General features: G+C 43.9%; 1 protein-coding gene and 1 pseudogene across 3 annotated transcripts in view; one reads left to right on the forward strand and one right to left on the reverse strand.

Annotated features, from left to right (window-relative positions):
* Window positions 1-1,187: 1,187 nt before the first annotated feature.
* CD244 (CD244 molecule) overlaps window positions 1,188-22,570 on the forward strand; it is a 30,613-nt gene continuing 9,230 nt past the window's right edge. For 2 of the 3 annotated variants that reach the window (XM_017345752.3, XM_017345753.3), the window contains exons 1-3: window positions 1,188-1,473; window positions 21,067-21,408; window positions 21,498-21,773. In XM_017345752.3, the coding sequence (XP_017201241.3) occupies window positions 1,395-1,473; window positions 21,067-21,408; window positions 21,498-21,773 (697 nt within the window). In that variant the 5' untranslated portion in view covers window positions 1,188-1,394. Of the gene's footprint in view, window positions 1,474-14,026; window positions 14,080-21,066; window positions 21,409-21,497; window positions 21,774-22,570 lie in introns of all 3 variants that reach the window. The other variant, XM_070077477.1, reaches the window with a different exon arrangement.
* Window positions 3,784-4,516, reverse strand: LOC127493508 (COMM domain-containing protein 7 pseudogene; annotated as a pseudogene).

Consider the following 22,570-nt stretch of genomic DNA (forward strand, 5'->3'; position numbering starts at 1 on the left):
CAACAGGCTCATTGTAAATGAATAAAAGAATGGGAAAAGAGAAGAATGGTGGACTTGAAGAGAACTGAAATAGTTGCTGCTAAGAGGAAAGTGAAAGAAATAGGCACGAACCCTAGGGTATGAAGGCAGTAACCCTGCGCTTGAAGCAAAAGGGAGTGGGATGTCACTGCCCCTGCCCCTCATGGAGACCTCAGGGGTCCAGAGCTGCCTGACCTTTCAGGAGGGTGGACTCCACGTGTGCAGAGGGACGGGAGCAGAAATGACAGCACATGCTTTCTGGGTGAAGTCCAGAAAGGGAAGAGAGAACTACCGCCAGGAAGGTACAAAAAAGCATAGCATATGGAAGTATGAAGGACCTCATACTTGTGCAAAAATTCATAAATCATGAATAATCTTTCATTGTGTGCATTTTTCCATGAATTTTGAAGATACCCCCCCCCCCAGTACAGATAGAAAGCTTGGAGCAAAAGTAAATTCTTATAAAAAACATGAACTTGAATGTACTAAAACTTGGGTGTTCAACTTGCACAGAATCCCAGGCCTGTTAGATTTTTCTAATACCCCCAGTTCTGGGGCTCGTGTTGTGGTATAGTACCACATATGAGCGCCAGTTCAAGTCCCAGCTGCTCCAATCCAACTCTCTTATACGGCCTGGGAAAGCAGTAGAAAATGATCCAAGTCCTTGCCCCCCTGCATCTGCGTGGGAGACCGGGAAGAAACTCCTGGCTCCTGGCCTTGGAGTAGCCCAGATCCGGCTGTTGTTGCAGTCATCTGGGGGAGTGAACCAGTCACAGATGGAAGATCTCTCTCTCTCTCTCTCTCTCTCTCTCTCTCTCTGCCTCTGCCTCTCTGTAACTCTGACTTTCAAATAAATAAATAAATCTTAAAAAAATATTCCTAGTTCTTTGTTCTCTTCCTATGTCCTACACAGGGTTCTGGCTCTCAGTCAAACCCTCCCAACCCTTCTCCCCAGTGTGGGAAAATGGCTGTGTGCTCCTCATGTTGTCTCTCTATATTGCTAGTAGGATGGAGAGAATTGGAAAATGTCTTAGGCATCTGCCCTTTGAAGGAAGCAGCTAGGCTCCAGCGCAGGAGGGATCAGATTCTGAAGCTGGTTTTGTGGGTCAGAGTGAGCCCCAAGGACCCGCCCACTTGATGCAAACTTTGCATCAGCTATGGGAACTGTCAGACCAGGTCCAGGGACTGGGGCTTTCTCAGAGACCTTGCCAGCTTGCAGCAAATGTTAGCAGCTTCAAATTGAGGAAACTGTGGCTGGACAGGCAGTGACACGCTTTGCTACCACAGCCTTGCTACTGCCTGGTGACTGTTGAGCCTGTGTACAGCAGGGTGTCTGGCAGGGGAGAGGAGCTACCTGACTCCTCTATCCTTTGAGAATGTTGGGGCCACCCGACCCCTCTGTCCTCACCCTCACCCTGACCTTCCTCCTGCTCTTCAAACAGCACCAGGGCCAAGGTAAGAGCCCCAGCCTGGTGTGGGGGAGGGGGCTGGCATGGACCACGGGTTCCACAGCTCAGTGAGATCAGAACCCAGAGCCTCCCATCAGACCACCTGTAGGGTCACCTGGAGCTGGGATGCTGTCAGCTCCTGTGGGTTCTGACAGTGGATCGGGGAACTGAGAATGGCCTGTGCCCTTGCCATTAGCAATCCAGGCAGTCTTGGCTGAAGCAATCGCTTTTCACTGTCTTCAATCTCCCCTTCTGAGAAGTGGGGAGGAGACCTCCTCCCAGTTGCTGTAAGAACAACAAAGGAAATCTCACCCTCTAATTGTGGGATGAGAGTGGCAAAGCAGCCCCAAGGAAGCTGGAAGGTTCTGGAGCCCAGAGACAGGCAGGTAGACCACTGGGCAGGAAGGCTGAGTGGGAAGAGGGCAGGGGTGCTGGGGCAAAGCCACTGGCCAGGATAGGGGTTATACCCAAATGCCCAGTGCTTTGGCTCCTCAGCTCTTCCTGTAACCCAGGGGTTGTAGGAGCCCGAGAATTATTAGGGAAATGTTGGCTTGGAGTGGAAGTAGGAGAGCACAGTATTAGAAAGCTACACAGCAAAACTAAGGCTGTCAATAGGGCATGCAGTCTTCCAGGGCATCCTCAGGGGATCCAGTCCAAGGATGCTCCCATATTTTTCCAACTCTGGAGTCCAAGGTATTCTGAAGTTTTGATCTTATGTTTCAGGTGAGCGGCTCAGGTACAAGGGCAGGGCTGGGTGGGTACAGAGGGGGAAAGTGAGACGGAGGATGGTGTTTGTCCAGAAACTTGTGCATTAAAGTCCCAGCCCCAGGTCCCGGTTCATCATGAGCCCCTGAGGACTCACATCCTCCAGGAAGACATAGTCTAAGCTTGTGTGGATTCAGCATTTGTGAGGAATACAGACAGCTTTGGGAATAGCATGGTGAAGAACCATGAGCAGGGAGGGATGCTTGGAGCCCCAGGGCTCCGTGGGTGGGCAAGTGGGACTCAACAGCCCTGGTTGGGATTTGGTCTAAGGAGCTTAAAAAGCACCTCAGTCAGTTGAGAGAGGACTGATGAGTTTGGGGGTTCAGGGGCAAGAGTGACAGAAGGGACGAGGCTGTGTGATAGGGGCATGGCATGTCCTTCTTCCCCACCATGTCCAGGGGTACAACACCGTCTCTGCATGGTGGTGGCAGATCTGTAGCACAGTGCAACCGTAAGTGATTCCTGGAGTGAGGGAACAGGGCACATGTCGTCAGCTCTCCTCTCCTCCTTCCATATTCCGTGTCTGTGGAGCTGGCCTAATGTGAGCACCTGGAGTTGCTCTGCTTGCTTTCATTTGTAAACTTCATAGTTGGACTGGATTGCAAAGTTCCTGAGAAGCTGAAAGAATAGTGCAAAGGAACCTTGTGTTTCCTTCGCTTATGTTTATTCAACAATTACCATTTAAAATTCTCTTTTTCTTCAGAACCTTTTTCATAAACGTGGCCGGCCTGAACTGACACAAGTTAAAATAGTCTTGAAAGTCCTGTCTTATTACAACACAATAGGACAACACCGGAAGTGGGGGCAGGGTTTCGTCTCAGTTCTTTTCAGAGACTGGGTCACTTATCTATACACAGGTGGCTCACTGACCTGATGCATTAAAAACCAACTGGACAAATACATGAGAGAAGCCACTGTAGGTATTAAGCTTGTAGGAAGGTTGCTATTCAACAAATGGCAGCTTGATGGGTGGAGCTTCCCATCTACATCCTGCTAGGGCTTTAGGAGATGGTGAAAATGTCAGAGACTGCAGGATCAGACTATTTTCATGGTGTGTTTCTGTGGGTACATATATCCTTAAAATTAATAAACAATTTTCAGACTATAAAAACAATCTGACTGGCAAGGCACCACTACTAGACATACAGTGGCCATGAAACCTGCACACATGGCACTCACACAGCTTGCTTGTTCCTTAGCCATAAAGGAGCACTTGCTTTTTGGGGGGGTGATCATTGTGTTATCTTGAGACATGGGACCATTCCTTTTCTCTGGACTTTGCTAGGTGAGGTAGCAGTTGATTTGCGCCCCTGAATCTGGATGTGACAGCCTTGAGACCATCTGGCTGTGTCCTGGGGATATGGGAGGTGGCTGTTCTCTTAACGTCTTTATAAGGTCATCTATAGGGCTCTTTCAGGACTACATCCTGTTGGTTTTCACAAGCTTTTTGGACCTGGACTCCCAAGCAGCCAGCAGACCTTCGGGGGTGGGGGGAGGGTTGCCTCTCAGAGCAGTCACCCAGGGTAGCGACGAGGGGGCACAGGGACAGAAATCAGCTGAAATGCTCCACGCTGGCTTCGCCTTGCTCCATCTCATGCAGGAAGCTGTAGAACATGCAGGAGGAGAATTTAATCCTACATACAAACTTTCAATATGATTTTCTTTCTTAACCACCAACTTTGTCAAAAAATACTTCCCACTTTCTCCAATTCGCTGTTCCCAGATGTCACGCCAAACTTCCACTCCGTAGCTGTAAGTTGGTCATAGCGAGAGTCTTGACCTGTGGCGCATGGAGCAAGGGCGGACTTACGCTGCTTCCACTTTTCAGAAAAGAAAGCGGCTTTCGCCTAAGACCCCGGTGTGCAAATCTGCCCAGACCAGCTTTGCTGTGAGACTCTTCAAGCCACCATGGGGACAGAGGAGGTGGCTTTTCTCGAAGCTTCGGAGTGGGCCCAGGCTGATCTGATTGGAGGTGGCAAGTTTAGAGGGCAGAGCAGGAAACTTTCCCGCCTCTTTAGGCTCGCGAGGAAGTGGAAAAGCACTTCTGGCAGCTCTGAGTGCTGCTGCGCGCCGAGCTCCTTCTGGGGAGGCACTTTGCTGGCCATGGGCACTGGGTCATGGGTGCGGTGCAAGCATTGCACGGCTCTCACCAGCCCGCCCGCGCCCTGGAGCTGCCCGCGTGCCTCTCTCAGCTTCCCTGCCCCACCGCAGCCGCTGTCTCCCTGCGCTTTTGCAGCCGCACTTTGACCAGGGTGGGTACCCCTGCGCTCCTCCCATTTAAGCATTAAAATTTTTTTTTAATTTTAATTTTATTTGAAAAGGGAAGACGTAATGGAAGAAGAGAGGGAGAGGGAAAGGGAAAGGGAGAGGGAGAGAGAGAGAGAGAGAGAGAGAGAGAGAGAATATTTTCTATTCACTGGTTCATTAAACAAATGCCCACGATAGCTTGGGCTGTTCCAGGTGGAAGCCAGGAGCCTGAACTCAAATGTCCCTGATAGGTGGCATACTTGGGCCATCACCGGCTGCCTCCCGGAATGCACATTAGCAGGAGGCTGGACTGAAAACAGAGGCAGGATTTGAAACCACAGCCTCCTATGTGAGCATCCCAAGTGGCATCACAACCATTGTGCAAAATGCCCACTCCACCTGTTAGTGACAGTTTGTCACATTTGCAGTAATTTTTCCCTCTATAAACGTTCATATAAACATACATTTATTTTTCTCCCCATACATGTGTGTATAAATGTATAATAATAATAATTTTTGCTGAACCATTTTAGAAGTTGCAGGTACCATGGCTTCCTTACTTCTAAATATCTTAGCCCGTGTGTCCTACAAGCCAGGACTCTCTCTCATAACTGCAGTACAATTGCCAAAGTTATAAGTCTAACACTGATACTATCAAACATGCAGTCACTGGTGACCAGCTTTCCCCGTAATGTACGTTCTGGTATCTTTTCCCCTGACCCAGGTCCTAATCAGGCTCATGTATGGCATTTGGTTGCTATACCCGCTCTGTCATAGTCCATCTGTTTTTTTTTTTTTTTTTTTTTTTTTTGACAGGCAGAGTGGACAGTGAGAGAGAGAGAGAGACAGAGAGAAAGGTCTTCCTTTTGCCGTTGGTTCACCCTCCAATGGCCGGCGCGGCCGGCGTGCTGCGGCTGGCGCACCGCACTGCTGATGGCAGGAGCCAGGTACTTATCCTGGTCTCCCATGGGGTGCAGGGCCCAAATACTTGGGCCATCCTGGCCTGGAAGAGGGGCAACTGGGACAGAATCCGGTGCCCTGACTGGGACTAGAACCCGGTGTGCCGGCGCCGCAAGGCAGAGGATTAGCCTAGTGAGCCGCACGCCGGCCCCATAGTCCATCTGTAACCACTCCTCTACCTTCCTTTGTCTTTTGTGACATGAGTGGTTCTGAAGAGTTTCACAGCAAGATCCTCACTCTTGGTTTGCTGTTCCCTCATATGGTTCAGGTCACATGCATTTCAGGCAGGAGTAACAACACAAGAGGCTGCTACCCTTTGGCTCTCTCTCCACTCAACTTTTCTCTATGGCGCTCATCTTTATATAGTGTACCACAGAGTTCACTTTTTATTTTCTGTCTCCTGGCGTCTTTTTCAGCCACTGGAATATGTGATGTTTGAGACCAGGACTTGTCTATTTTGTTCACTGCCACACCCTCAGCATCCAGAATGTTCCCTGGCACAAGGATACAGTCAATGCTGAACATCTGCTCCTCTACTCCCATCCCTTTGCTGAGTGTATCTGAGCAACGCTGCACCAGGCCCTGGGCCAGGTGTTGGGGGTTCAGTGGTGAATGTCCACAGCCTCCTTCTTTGTGGAGCCTACGCTCTATCACCTGAAGGACACAGCACCATGCTGAACACACGGGTGCTCAAAATAAATTATTTTTAGCCATAACAGAGGCAGACAGATGTTTTTGGGGTTGGATATATTGGGGAACAGGGGCCAGAGAGTGGGCCTGGACTCTCGCATTCATTTTGGAACTTAAATTCAGGTGATGATTGCCCAATCTTAGGAAGCCCCAAAGAACACACTGAAGTCTGTGGCTCCTCAGGGCCTTCAGGATCTGGGGTGAGTTTTGCTGGGAAAAAAGACTGCCATTGTCCTTAATATTTTAGCTCTAAGTGTTGCCAGCTTTTTCAATAGATTGTGTCGAAACTTTCATTTCTTAGGGAGGGGTCTCGAACCGCAAGCTGTATGAAGGCTGCAATCATTTTTACTCATTTCCTCCTTATCGTGCCTCCCCTTAATCAAAGTGTGACTAGCAGAACAGCTGGGCACGGGAGGGAGACTGGGACTGAGAGAGCCCTGCTACAGCCCATCCTGAAGGAAATCCATCTCTGTAAAAATCACTTCAGGGACAGCCAGATCCTTGTCTTTCCGAACAGATCTTTTCAACTGAAGTGCAACAAATGTACAGAAAAGTGCACACAGTCGTATACTTACATATTGATGAGTAATCAGTGAGCACTCCCTTTTGTCTACCATGTTTGCTGCCATTCATTACTCTTCTTCACTCCACAAATACAGCCACTGACTTCTAACATCATACCCTAGTATGATGATCATACCAACTGTATACAGATGGCATCTCATGGTATATACTCTTGTGTCTGAGTTCTGCTCAACATCTTATGAAGTTTTTCTACATAATTGTTTTTAGCTGATCATTTTTGTAGTTGTATAGTATTTTATTGTATCTCTATGGTGTAGTTTATTTATTCATTCTATTACTGGTGAGCCTTTGGTTGTTTCCCTCTTTTGGTACTATTGTAATTATGCTACTATGATCCCTTTTGTCCATGTATGACTGTTGGGTATATATCAAGGGGTAAAATCATGGGTTATGAGCATATACCTCTAGCAGATGCTGTCAAAATGTTTTTTCAAGTGATTAAAATAAGCAGTATGTGAAAGTTCTATGTTATTTCAGGGTAATTGAGTTTTTGTTCTGAGGGCCTACAGTTAGGAACTTTCTCTGGTATTCTTCTGGTATGGTGGATGAAATTTCTATATTAGAGTCATTTGGGGATTAAATGAGATGCATTCTTGAATTAATAATTAAGAAAATTCATTAAGCTCTTACTATGATCTAGCAACTATGCAAGGTTTTGTGGGGGAAACAAAAAATGAAACAGATGTTGATTCCATCCTTAAGAATATTTTTTAAGATTTATTTATTTATTTGAAAGTCAGAGTTATACAGAGAGAGAAGAATAGGCAGAGAGAGTGAGAGAGAAAGAGAGAAAGAGAGAGAGAGAGAGAGAGAGAGAGGTCTTCCATCCGCTAGTTCACTCCCCACTTGGCCACAGTGGCCAGAGTTGTGCTGATCTGAAGCCAGGAGCCAGGAGTTTCTTCCGGGTCTCCCACGTGGGTGCAGGTGCCCAAGGGCTTGGGCCATCGTCTACTGCTTTCCCAGGCCATAGCAGAGAACTGGATCAGAAGTGGAGCAGCTGGGACTCGAACAAGCACCCATATGGGATGCCAGCACTACAAGTGGCACTTTGCCCAATATGCCACAGCGCCGGCCCCCTTAAGAATCTTTCAGACAGAGGAAAGATATGTGTACAATAACTACAAGAAAAGATAAAATGCTAAGTGTCAGTGACAGGCAAGACACATATACAGTAGAAAGAGAACTAAGGGGCAGGCATTTAGCCTATTGGGTAAGGAGCCCACACCCACATTAAAGTACCTGTGTTTGATACCTGGCTCTGGCTCCTGACTCTAGCTTCTTGCCAGTGCTGACCGTGGGAGGCAGCAGTGATGGCCCAAGTACTTGGATCTTTGCCATCACATGGGAGACCTGGATTGATTCCAGCTCCTATGTTAAATAGATCTTGGCCTATATCCCTGATCATTGTGAGCATTTGGAGACTGAGCCAGGGGATGGGAACTTTCTGTCTCTCTGGTTCTCAGAAACAAAAACAGGAACAAAAAGAGAGCTGAGAAGATGATCTCTTCTTAGAAGGGACTGTGGGGACCTGACCTTGAAGGATAAATAAGAATTCAACAGGTAAGGAGAAAACAGAAGGACAACAAAAGCAGGGGAAATGGTCTACACAAAATCAGGAAAACACAGGGCTTGAAAGTGAAATGTGGGGTTGGCACTGTGGCGCAGTGGGTTAACACCCTGGCCTGAAGTGCTGGCATCCCATATGGGCGCCGGTTTGAGTCCTGACTGTGCCTTTTCTGATCCAGCTTTCTGCTATGGCCTGGGAAAGCAGTACAAGATGGCCCCAGTCCTTGGGTACCTGCACACACGTGGGAGACCTGGAAGAAGCTCTTGGCTCCTAGCTTCAGATCGGTGCAGCTCTGGCCGTTGCGGCCATCTGGGGAGTGAACCAGTGGATGGAAGAGCTCTCTGTCTCTCCCTCTCACTGTCTGTAACTCTACCTCTCAAATAAATAAATAAAATCAATAAAAAAAGAATGTTAAACATGGAAGGAAAATGCACCTGTCACCTTGAAGAGACTATTATACATGAGATGAATCAGGAAGCTGATAGAAGAAGGGGGGTATGGGATAGGCAGATTTTGGTAGCAGTTATGTGGGTTGCATTGCCAGAAGGAAGAAGTTAATATGGTTAGTCTGGAGTTTAGAGGAAGTGAAGTGAGCCTGTGTTCTGAAAAACTGTATCTTTATGATTTTGTCCTGGCCCTGCCCTGACACTTTGGGGATCTCACTGGGTTCTATTCACTCAGTCCCTAGCAGGATACTCACTGCTGCTTGCACCCCCAGCTTAGTAGCACAAACTCTGACAAAACCTCAACATCCTTTTGCTGTTAGGTGGATGTCTTATTTACTTTGTGCTGCTCCCCTGCCCCTCTCCTGGGCACTCAGGCCTCACATCTTACTCTGACCCATAGGTACAGGTTGGAGGAAGCTGAGCCAGCTGTAGACCCTGTGTGTGGGCTTAGGGATGGGTGGAGTTCACAGGGCCTCAGGCAGTCTCCCTGCCTGTTCTCTGCACTTCTTACACACTTCTTCCTGAAGCTGCAGTGAAATTCATCCCCTGCCCTTCCTCTGCAGAGTTATTCTTTTACTTCAACCGTTCTTAACCACCGGAAAAGGGCCCCCAAAACTGCACAGCAGTAGCACAGCAGTGGCAGGAGCCCTGAGGCCTGCCCTGACCACCGGAATCTGCTGTGGTCTCTCCTACTGAACTGTTGACCCTAGCTGTCAGGCCCTCTCCATCTTGCACTAAGATATGCAAACTTGTGTTGAAGTTATCCTTCCATATTGGCATTTCTTGTCTTTCCAGTAGGCACATCTATCCTCCTGGGACAGCCACTGATTTCTTTTTGTATTAATCGCAATAAAACCAGTACAAAATACCTTGCCTACTTGGTTTTCTACTGCATCTACATCACAATGTCACATCTTCCCCAATTGTAGCCCAACTGTGGAAGTTCACACCAACCATCTCCTCCTTCCCACACTGGACTGCTGAGGGCTGCAGGAAATAATGCAACTTCCAGTTCGCAGGCTCCAACCTCAGCCAGGCCCTCAGGGTTCTGAGAATCTTTCTTTCTGGCCCACAGCTCCTCCCATTCCCAAAAGGTGATCTTTCTCCATCTCTTCATGGCTGTGCTCCACAATCACAGCCTCATTCAGCAAATGGCCTCCTTCTCTAAGAAAATGAAAACACTAGCTATGGATTCTTCCAACTTCACCATCAATTATCCAGTGTCAACCCATTTCATCTATCTCATAAATGATCACATTTGCCTGTTCTCAGGGCAAGGGTGCTCTCATCCAACCCTTGGCTTTATACTCTTTGTTTATTTTCCTATCATTTGGAAACCCAAATGCTTGATGTTCTTCCAAGCTCCTTTGTATTCGTAGACAAACTCATCTTAAGTGAATAAACTAATACAACATTACATTAAAATAAAATATAGTGGTATAGTTTTAGAAACGATCCCAAAGGTGATATAACATTAGGACTACTTATCACAAATTGATTCTTCAGTATGTAACAGTCTAGTCAATAAATTAACTATCAGGGCCTTCATTCTGGCATAGTGAGTTAAGCCTCTGCCTGTGGTACTGGCATCCCATGTGGATGATGGTTTGAGTCCTGGCTGCTCCGCTTCTGATCCAGTTCTCTGCTAATGGCCTGGGAAGGCAGTGGAAGATGGCCCAAGTGCCTGGACCCACGTGGGAGACCAGGAAGAAACTCCTGGCTCCTGGCTTCGGATCAGCCCAACTCTGGCTGTTGCTGACATTTGGGGAGTGAACCAGTGAAGCAGTGGATGGAAGACCTTTCTGTCTGTCTACCCCTCTGTCTGTCTGTAACTCTGCCTCTTAAATAAATAAATCTTAAAAAAAGTGGATTGTAAAAGTATTATCTCTTTCTTAAAGAAAGAAACTGATGTAATTGAGTGCACATCTAAGAAATAGAACTTGTTGTAAATATTAACTGTCTTCCTGGATAACCCGTGTTCAACTTTGTGACAGCAGAGAACTATGCTCTTTCATTGGGCTCTACATTCTTAGCTGAAGGTGGTCGTACAGGGGTTTGTGATTACACGTTATGCTGTACATTTACATTTTTTATACCTTTTAATGTTTATGCTCTCACAACCTTATAAAAGGTAAAAATAAAGTAAAACCATTCAATAATATGTAAAAGCATACTCGTATTCTGACACCTCACTGTCCAAACTTGATAGAGCTCAGCTGCCGTCCTGACCAGACCTGCGGGCCAGAGTGGGATTGCCTCACCCTTGCTGCTGCTCCTCCTATAACACCCCCTCCCCTACTCCTTTCTCCATCCACCAGGCAGACAGCAACTCTTTGTTTCAGTGGCAGCTCCTGGCCACCTCCTCTGGGCAGCCACTCCTAATGCCCCCAGCAGAGGATTGCAGCGCCTTCCTGGTGTGTGCATCATGCCTTGGGCATATCTCCATCGCATTTTAGTAGGCTGTTCTAGATTTTTCTTCCTTTATATAGTCCACACATTAAGACAAGGATTGCAACTTTTCTTTTATGCCTTGATCCAGTGCCCTTGATAGCTCCACTCTTTTATCTACCTATAGATACTGCATGAGCAACAACCAATCACTGGAAATGTCAGCTCTGAGCACATATAGTTAACTGGTGTGTAGTAGCTGAACTCTGCTCTTGTCTTTGAGTCAGTAAGAAACATCCATGCTTGCATCAACAATGCTGACTGTCCATAGCTCTCAGTTATTTCCTTTTTTGCTTCTTTTGTTGTGATTTAGTTTCCATTTTATATTTAAAACCATGCCCTGCCCCAGGAATTTGGTCTTGGGTATTCCATCTTGTCACTCTTTGATGCTTACTTGTTACCTGTGAGGGGCATATTCGTCTTTCTGCATATGAATCTATTAAAAACTCTCCCCTACCATACTTGCTTAGATTAGTCTCTTGAATATAATTGGATTGTCCTATTTTCTTTTCCATAGCCTAAAAAGTTCAGTCTTCATGATATGAATCTATTACTTCACAGGTTCTGCCAATCACTATGACCAGATGGTTTTCTACTCTTATTTAGTTATTTGATTTCTAATATCCTGGACAAAGTTTTTACTTTCTATTTGGTTCCCTGTCCCTAGAGAATCTTGGAAACTGTTGTTCTACTCACCTGTTCTTCCCCTTGGCTCTGTAGGGGCTCATCTATGGAGAAGACTTAGAATCCCAACATGATTGGCTTCATCTGAGGAGCCCCTGATTGAAGTAAGGCGCTTGACTAACAAAGCAGGGATCCATGGCTTCACTTCCCATCTATCCTGGGGCACCTCGCCCCCCAAATGACCTGACTACATGACCCTTCACATTGCAAGGAATTACCACACTGGCCTGGAAGGCAGGCGCCCCTTAGCTTATACCAATTTCCCACAAAGCCACGGATCAGGTTTTGCTTGACAGAGTTCCAGGGTTCCTGCAAGAAGCTCAGATGTCAGCTGCTCAGGGAAGTCTTTCTTGGCCACAAATCTAAAGTAATCTCCATGCTCCACCAGTCACTCTGTCATGTCACCTTTTGAAATTCTTTTCATGACATTTATGTCTCTCTGACTCTAAGCTTCATGACGGCAAGCACCTTCTCTCTCTTGCTTACCCTCAGATCCCAATGCCTAAAGCAGTGGTTCTCAGCTGGGGACAGCTTTGCATTTTTGTATCTCATGTCTTGGGGCAGGGGTGCTACTGGTATCTAGTAGATAGAGGCTAGTGGTGTTGCTAAACCACCTGGAAAACCTCAAGATAACTCCTCACCTGAACAGGCATGACAAGGCATTGTAAGGCCTCAAACACAGGGCACCACGGTTAAGAAGTCCTGCCCTAGAGCAATGCCAATACATACAGGGTGTTCACTAACTGTTTGTCGAATGCAAGAGTCAGTGGTTTTCCCATTTCCTTTAAGACTGTCAGTTATTCTTATAGAGCAGAGGTTGGGAATTTTTGGCCTGTATACCATACAAGGTCCACAAAATTACATTGTCTGGCCTTGCCAAAGCAACTGCAGGAGAGACTTGAAATTCAATGAGTCTACAGCTAGCTAATTTTTAAGTTGATAATTTTGTATGTCCCATGAATGATACGTAAATATCCAATGGCCTTTAGCAGAAAAAAGGTTCTCCATCCCTATAGAAGTATAATAGATTAGGCCAGCGCCACGGCTCACTAGGCTAATCCTCTGCCTAGCGGCACCAGCACACCGGGTTCTAGTCCCGGTCGGGGCGCCAGATTCTGTCCCGGTTGCCCCTCTTCCAGGCCAGCTCTCTGCTGTGGCCAGGGAGTGCAGTGGAGGATGGCCCAGGTGCTTGGGCCCTGCACCCCATGGGAGACCAGGAAAAACACCTGGCTCCTGGCTCCTGCCATCGGATCAGCCCAGTGCGCCGGCCGCAGCGCGCCGGCCGCGGCGGCCATTGGAGGGAGAACCAACGGCAAAGGAAGACCTTTCTCTCTGTCTCTCTCTCTCACTGTCCACTCTGCCTGTCAAAAAAAAAAAAAAAAGTATAATAGATTACACCTAGGTTCAGGACATTTTTGTTATCAGTCTGTAAATTTAGCTAATCTACTGTCTTGTCTAAGTATGTTTTCTGATCTGCTGATTTCTATAGGTCATTTGAGTAACTGAGAATGAGGAAGACTTCTGATGATATTTATCTAAGAGGTGGGTTTAGTCAAGACATGAGTAAGGAAATCTGTCTCCACTCTTGCTGTGGCAATGTTTCCACAGTGGGTACATCACACTTTCCACTTATCAAAGTTCATCTTGCTTAGTTTAATAGCCACAACAACTCTGTGGGAGGGAGCCATTACTCCTTTTTATTTCTTATGCCCTTTATGAAGGTATAACTTACAGTAATATCTGCAAAATTCAAGTAACAGCTTAATGGCATTTTATATATGTATATACATAAAATCACCACCATATTAAGATGTAAACCATTTCAGTCTTTTCAACAGGTTCCTTTGTGCCTCTTCCAACCCTCCCCAAAACAGCGAACATTCTAACCTCTCTCACTACAGATTAGTGCTTCCTGATTTTAAACTTCATATAAATGGAATCATTCACTGTGTACACTTTTTTTGTCTGGCTTCCTTACTAATAATCATTATGTTGGTGAAGCCTATCCACATTATTGCCTTATAAGTAGTTATTATTTTCATTGCTTTGTAATATTCTCTTATAGGAATATAGCATGATTAACTTGTTTATCTTATGATGACAGATATGTTTCTCATTTTGGATTATTATGAATAAAGCCACTGTGAGCATTCTTTTATGTATTTTAGGGAACATACACACCAGATTTTCTTCAATATGTAAAAATTCTCCTGGATTGTAGGTATGTGTAAGTTTAATTTCATTAGACATTGACAAACGGTTTTCCAAAGTGCTTATACCAACTGACACTCCCACTAACAGTGAGAGTTGCTGCCTCTTTCCACCAACACCTGGAATTTCCAGTCCTTTAAATGTTAGCCATTTTGGTGGGAATGTGGTGGAATCTCATTGTTAATGATTTTAGTAATTATTTTGCATGCTTATTAGCCAATTGTATATACTCAAGACTTTTTTTATGTAAGCTGTTTAATTAAAACTTCAAAATTTATGTTTTGTGGAAGACATTGTTAAGGGAATGAAAAGCCAAGCAAAACCAAATTTGCAAAACACATTATCTGATAAAGAATGGTATGCAAAATATTCAAAGCACTCTTAAAACTCAATAATAAAAACAATCTAATCCAAAATGGACAAAAAATTTGAACAGACATTTCACCAAAGAAGATATACAGATGTCAAATGAGCACATAAGAAGTTGCTCCACATCATGTATCATTTAATTATCAAAACAATAGTGAGATATCACTACACATCTGTTGGAATGGCTAAAATCCAAATCACTGACAACACTAAACTCTGATGGTGATGTGAAACTACAAAATTTTTTGTTCATTACTGGTGTGACTGCAAAGAGGCATAGCCACTTGGGAAGTTTTTTTTTAACTTTTATTTAGTAAATATAAATTTCCAAAGTACAGTTTATGGATTACAATGACTCCCCCCCCCATAACTTCCCTCCCACTCGCACCCCTCCCATCTCCCGCTCCCTCTCCCATTCCATTCACATCAAGATTCATTTTCAATTATCTTTATATACAGAAGATCAATTCAGTATATATTAAGTAAAGATTTCTTCAGTTTGCACCCACACAGAAACACAAAGTGTAAAACACTGTTTCAGTACTAGTTATAGCATTACTTCACATTGGACAACACACTAAGGACAGATCCCACATGAGAAGTAAGTACACAGTGACTCCTGTTGTTGACTTAACAATTTGACACTCTTGTTTCTGGCGTCAGTAATCTCCCTAGGCTCTAGTCTTGAGTTGCCAAGGCTATGGAAGCCTTTTGAGTTCTCTGACTTCGATCTTATTCCGACAGGGTCATAGTCAAAGTGGAAGTTCTCTCTTCCCTTCAGAGAAAGGTACCTCCTTCTTTAATTTGATGGCCCTATTCTTTCCACTGGGATCTCACTCGCAGAGACCTTTCATTTAGGTCTTTTTTTTTTTTTTTTTTTGCCAGAGTGTCTCGGGACACAAACAGGCAGAGCACAGCAGTTATGAAGTTTTTTGGGAGAAATATTATTATTTCTTATGCAGAATTAAACTACAGTATAATAATAAAAGGAGGTGTCAACACTCTGCTTTCAGCAATGGGCAGATCATCCAGACAAAAAGTCAACAAAATCATACTAAACTATACTATAGACCAAAAGGACCTAATAGACATTGACAAAGCATTCCACCCAACAAAACATTCCATCCAACAGTAGCAGAATACATATTCATTTCATGAGCTCATGAAACATTCTCTAGGATAGAATATATATTAGCCCACAAAATAAGTCTCAACAAACTAAAAAAAAAGAAAGGAATCATATCATATTAAAGGAATATTTGTCTATCTCAAGATGTAGAAGATAATCTCTATGCTTTTTTTTGAAGGTTAAATATTTTGGCTTTTACATTTAATTTATGACCTATTTTGAGTTAATTTTTAATATGGTTGTGAGGTAGATATTAAGGTTTATTTTTTCCTGCGACTATGCACATGTCCCAACCCCATTTATGGAAAAGATCATATATGGGGGCTGGCACTGTGGCATATTGGGTAAAGTCACTGCCTGCAATACCAGCATATCATATGGGCACTGGTTTGTGTCCTGGATGCTCCACTTCTGATACAGCTCCCTGATAATTGCCTGGAGAAAGCAGCAGAATATGGCCAAAGTGTTCGGACCGATGCCACCCATGTGGGAGACTCTGATGAAGCTCCTGGCTCCTGGCTTTGGCCTGGCTCAGCACTGGCCATTGCAGCCATCTGGGGAGTGAGTCAGCAGACAGAAAATCTCTCTCTCTCTCTCTCTCTCTCTCTCTCTCTCTCTCTATCTTTAAGATTTATTTATTTATTTGAATGGTAGAGTTACAGACAGTGAGAGAGAGAGAGAGACAGAGAGAAAGGTTTTCCTTCCATTGATTCACTCTCCAAGTGGCTGCAATGGCTGAAGCTGGACCGATATGAAGCCAGGAGACAGGTGCTTCTTCTGGTCTCCCATGCGGGTGCAGGGGCCCAAGCACTTGGGCCATCTTCTACAGTTATCCCAGGCCATAGCAGAGAGCTGGATCAGAAGAGGAGCAACCAGGGATAGAACCTGGCACCCATATGGGATGCTGGCGCCGGGGGGGCGGGGGGAGGAGAGGAACGAGAATTATCCTCATGGGCCACGGCACTGGCCCCTCTCTCTCTCTTCTATAATTTTTACTTTCAAATGAATAAATAAATCTTTAAAAAAGAAAAAGTATCATTTATGTGTGGTTCTATTTCTATGTTCTATTGACTTTTTTCTATCCTTGCAATAATGCCGTATGATCTTAATTTCTGAAGTTTTATGATAAGTCTTGATATTGGGTAGTGAAAGTCTTCTAGCTCTGTTCTTGATTTCATTGGCTATTTTAAGTCCTTTACATTTCATATAAATTTTAGAATCAGTTTCTATAAAGTAACCAACTAGAATTCTATTGAATCCATAGATTGATTTAGAACCAGTTGAAATTTTAAGAATATTAAGTAATTCAATAAAAATAAGAATATGCACTTCCATTTATTTAGCTTTTAAATTTTTAAAAATTTTTATTTGAAAGACAGAGTTACAGAGAGAGAGAGAGAGACAGAGAGAGAAAGAACTTTAAAAACTTTTTCAGAAGTCTTTTACTGCATTAGATGTACAGGATTAACTATTTCTTATTGAACTTATTTCTAGATATTTTAAATTTTGTACTGTTGTAAATAGCATTATTTTCAAAATTTTAATTTCTATATGTTTGCACTAATACATAAAATGCAAATGATTTTTAAAAGCTTGAGGCTTGTGGCTTTTCTTTTTTAGATATTTATTGATTTACTGATTTTAATTTATTTTCATTTTATCTGAAAGTCAGTGTCAAAGATTGAGAGAAAGAGAGAGACAGAGAGGAAGTGATAGAGATAGAGACACAGAGGGAGAGAGAGAGAGAGAGGCAGACAGAGAGAGATTTTCCACTTACTGGTTCATTCCGTATACACCTGCAATAGCTGGGGCTGAGGTAGCTGAAGCCAGGGAATGGGAATTCAGTCTGGGTCTCCCATGTGGCTGGTGGGGACTTGAACCATCCTCTGTTGCCTCCCAGGGTGTGCATTAGCAGGAAGCTGGAGTGGAAGTAAAGGAGCTGGGATGCCAACTAGGGCATTCTGATATGGGTTATAGGTAGCTCAAGTGCTGTCTTCATTGCAGCACCAAATGCTTGCCCTACAAATAATTTTTGTATATGGCCTTATATTCACCTGCCTTGTCAAATTACACATTCAAATAGTTGCTCAAGTATTCCTCTGGGTTTTCTATATACACAATTATATCATTTTGCATATTCAATTCCAAATATTATTGTTTTCATTTATTTTCTGTGCTTTGTGGAACCAGCTATGACTTCCAGTATAATGTTGATTTAAAGTAGGTGATTACAGCTAAATATGATTTAGCTGTAGTTTTCAGTGAGGATGGTCTCAGCTGGGTTAGTTTGTTTTGCTACATGTGATCACTCATTCTCCAGCAGCATTTTAGACTTGTTTGCGTGTCAGCTAGACAAGGTTCCAAAGAACAAGTAGAAATGTGCAATGCCTCTTCAGACCAAGGCTTACCAATTGGCACAAAATCATCTTTATTGCATTCTATTCAAGAAGGCCAGTCCAATCAGAAGAGAGATGAGTGGACCCCAATTCTTGATGATGGGAGGAGTGGCCAAGTCACATTGCAAGGACATGGCCATTTTTGCATTCTATCACACTAGTTCTCTGCCAGAATTCTTAGACTTTCATTTTTATTTCCTTGAACCTATTGATCATAATTACTTAGAAGTTTATGACTGAAAACTCCACTACACAGACGCTCCTTGGATCTCTTCCTATGGTTTATTTTTACTTTTAGTGTTGTGCATGTGTCCTCTTCTTATATCTATTCAATATTTTTAAATTTCATTTTGGAAATTGTGCGTGAGAAATGCTAGAAGTAATTTAATGCCCTAACTAACGTCATTTTCCTCCAGGAATACTTTATATTTGCCTTGAGAAGGCAGCCAAATTATACAGATTCCAAGTCACTTTAGTCAAGTTCAGGATTGTGATGATTAGAAATTGAGCTTCATTCATTTCTTGTTGATTGTTACTCTTTTTTTTTAAAGATTTTATTTATTTATTTGACAGGTAGAGATACAGACTGATACAGAGAGAGAGAGAGACAGAGAAAAAGGTCTTCCTTCCGTTGGTTCACTCCCCAAATGACCGCAATGGCTGGAACTGCACCGATCCGAAGCCAGGAGCCAGGAGCTTCCTCCAGGCCTCCCACGTGGGTGCAGGGGCCTAAGCACTTGGGCCATCCTCCACCACTATCCCAGGTCACAGCAGAGAGCTGGACTGGAAGAGGAGCGGCCAGGACTAGAACCGGCGCTCATATGGGATGCCGACGCCACAGGCGGATGATTCACCTAGTGTGCCATGGTGCCAGCCCCTGATTGTTACTCTTAATATATAGCCTTTTTATTGTACCAATGCCAAACCTGGTGAATTTTAGGTTACCCACTTCCTAAGAGAAGGGCTCTGAACACCTCATTGTCTTAGTTCCCTGAGTTTATAGTTAAGTTCTCTTCAATTTCTCAAGCTTTCAGCTGCTTTTTATGAAATCAGATGTCTCTAGATGACAACTTTCAAAAAAGTTGGTCTAGTCTCTGAGTTTCCTTTTTGCAGATCTTGGCCCTATAATACTAATGACATGCTTTTATATTTTTGTTCATTTTTCTTCTAGTTATTCTCAGTGGGAGGGTTGGTTAGTATGTCTTAATCTGGTTTTCCATTATCATTTTTAGAATTCCATAGATGATTATTTTTCTCAACCATTAAGTGCATATTATGCAGTGAAACTATATTCTTTTTGCAGATCACAAACTTTCTAGAGGCAGGAACCACATCTTATACATGAAGAGGTGCTGTTTCTTTGGAATCTGAGTTACAGTGGGGACTCACTAGAGACTGAATAACTAATGATGAAAGTTACGTCCTTTTTTGTAGAGTTGATAATTTTTTTTTCACTTACTTTCACTCTCTGGATCTTTGTGCAATTCTTCGCAGATTGATCTGTTCTCATAAATAGTTGTAGCACTGTGGTGGAGAGACATAGCACATTCTTATTTTAAGAAGCTTCTGATTTGGTAATGGGAAGAACCAGAACAAGTTATGAGAATATAAATGAGAACCCCATTTGTTTTACTCATAGGAACACCAGGATCAAAGAAACGTATTCCATTGACCCAATAGTATTAGAAGTCCTTCAGTTATTCATTCTGTCGATTGAGGAAATAGAGTGAAGCTGTGGTTGGCAATGAGTGCACTTATAAAACAGGTGGATGTGTAAAAATTCCTCCCTTTCCATCACTTTCTTCCTAATGTCCTCCATTTTAACAGACATCTAACTATCCTCTATCCTATTTTTCTCCTAGAAATTCTCCTTTGCTTTCACCAATACATGCAGACGACCTTTCTATATCCTTTCTATTGGGCCGTGCCATAATGTTTCTGCCAAAAAACAGCCATAACAACTTCTACTTTTTCCCACTGACTGTCCTGGCCTGCTCTACCATGTCATAATCCCACGTTCATTAGCTCTCATCTTAATCCCTAGAAACAGAATTGTTTGGATATGCCTGGAAAGTGTAGTTTGACTTTTCTCTTTCTGATTGTTTTCTAGGGAGCAATCTTCATGGAGACTTTCTGATCACTAAAAATTAGCAAATGTTCATGTGTAATTCTCACAGTCTGATGTGTTAAGTTCTGTAAGAGAGGATTAGAGGATTATGAATCGAGCAGAGAAGAGGGACCATGAGCTTATATTGAAGAATCTCTCCAGATCTTGTTATGCAGAATTTCTGGAAGTCATCCCTGGTCTCTGCTGGTTGTCTCAGTGAGGTTGGGAGGGAGTCACATCAGATAGAATGCTTATAATATCATGGTTATGGATTTATTCTCAATTGGCAAGCTGACTGGATTTCAAGTTCATCATTCTTGTTGTGTAACTTGGGCCATTTACTGAAGTTCTTTATAACTCACCTAAAAATAAGGATAAGAAGCTCTTATGGCATTGTGATGTTAAATAGGTAAAAACATGTTAAGTGTTTGAAAAATGCCTGGACAGGTGTTGTGGCATAGTGGGTAAAGCTGCTCCCTGTAACTCCAGCATACTTATGGGCACTGGTTCATGTCCCGGCTGCTCTACTTCTGATCGAGCTCACTGCTAATGGCCTGGGAAAGGTGGTGGAAGATGGCCCACGTGTTTCAGACACTGCCACACACATGGGAGACCCAGAAGAAGCCTTCAGGCTCCTTGCTTTGGCCTGGCTCAGCTCTGGCCATTGTGGCCACCTGGGGAGTGAACCAGTAGATGGGAGATATCTCCCTCTCTGTAACTTTGACTTTCAAATAAATAAGTAAAATAATAAAAGAAAAATTATGTCACATAGTAATTACTTAAGAGATTTAAGCTGTTATTATTGATGTGTGGATTCCTTCAGAAAAAGGAACAGAATGTGGGGAGAAGGAGAGGCAGATAAAGAAGTACATTTTTAAGTTTCTCTTAGGCTCCAATCTTCTTATATTATCCCCGTCCTCTTGTCTTCAGGGAGATCACATTCAATTACCTACACTGTTTTTTTCTGCCACCTTCAACTTGAGTTCTCTTCCCTAGAATGCCCAGATGTTCCTGCCTACATGAATGGCCTCTCAGGAATGCCTCTCAGGTTATCTCCCCCACTCCTCAACACACAGAGAAATGTATACTCTTATCAGTGGAAGGTGAAGTTGCCCTTCTCTCCAGACTATTGTGTCATACTGAATTGGAAGAACAAACGACTTCATTCTAAACCTTGCATTTTGGATCATTTCAACAATAGACTGAATTATACATTTCAGAACATGGATCTTCTCATCACAGCATCAGAGCCACAGGACAGTGGTCTCTATGTCCTGGTCATCACCTTTGATGAGACTGGGCATGTTTGTGAAATCAAGTTCAACGTTTCTGTGTTTGGTGAGTCTCCAGGACTGATCATCCTGACCCTCTGATTCCTGTAAAACTAGTATATCCAGAACCTTTCTGATCAGAATCTTTGCTTCCAGATCATGTCAAGAAGCCCCACATACAGGAGGAGTGGAAGGCCCTGGGAAAAGGAATATGCCAAATGACTCTATCCTGCCTGGTCATCATGGACGAGCATGTGAATTATACTTGGTACAGAGGGAGCGAGTTGCTCCAGGTGGGGAGGAATCTCACCTATGTGGAACAGCGGAGTGATACTGATGGCATGAACACATATACCTGCAATATCAGCAACCGTGCCAGTTGGGCAAGCCACACCCTGAACATTACCCAGGGCTGTCCAAGTGCCCACCAGGGTACGTGGGGCACTCTGTGGGCTATGATAGGGGCCGAAGGTGTTGGGTCTTGTGCAAGAGCAGCCGGTGTATGAGATCCCTGGCTTCTACTCCCAATGCCTTATAGCCTTTCCCCTGGACATCCCAGCCTCTGTGACTGTACAGCCAGGCCTCTCCTAGTCTGGGGTGAATTTTACCCCTACTCCCTTCTGGAGAGGCAAGTTTATCCTCCATGTGGAAATGCATAGTAGTTTGGTGACTCAGTCCTGCAACGGCTGTGATCCTGGCTGTGATCTTCCTCTGAGGGATTGAAGGAGATAAAGTTCTCTTTGCCAAGTGATAATGTGTCCCAAGCCACACAGTTCTCCAAGAACTGAAGACACTATACTCCAACACCATGGGTCAGAGGGAATTTAAGAAGGATCCCAGGATACTTAGAATTCTGGGTTTATCAAATATGTTCACTTGGGGGATTACCTAAGTTAAATTTGCAGCACCTTTTATTAGATAAACAAAGACTTAATGCAAGTATCATGGACATTAACAGGAACACAAACCCACACTGTCCCTGTCTTTATGGAAATTACAGCCCAGTTGGGGCAACAAAACTAAGTACTATAGAAAGATTGAAACACCTAAGACAGGGACAAGGACACTGACATTTGGGTCATGTCAGTCATGTCTCAACATTCACTAACTCTGTGATCTCAAGCAGACTCATTAGCTTCTTTGAATCTCTAATTTTCTTTTGGGTAAAGGGGGATGATATTAGCATATGCCTCACAGGATTGCAGGTAAGATTAAGTGAGATAATGTTT

Source organism: Oryctolagus cuniculus, chromosome 7 (assembly GCF_964237555.1).
Source record: "Oryctolagus cuniculus chromosome 7, mOryCun1.1, whole genome shotgun sequence".
NCBI lineage: Eukaryota > Metazoa > Chordata > Mammalia > Lagomorpha > Leporidae > Oryctolagus > Oryctolagus cuniculus.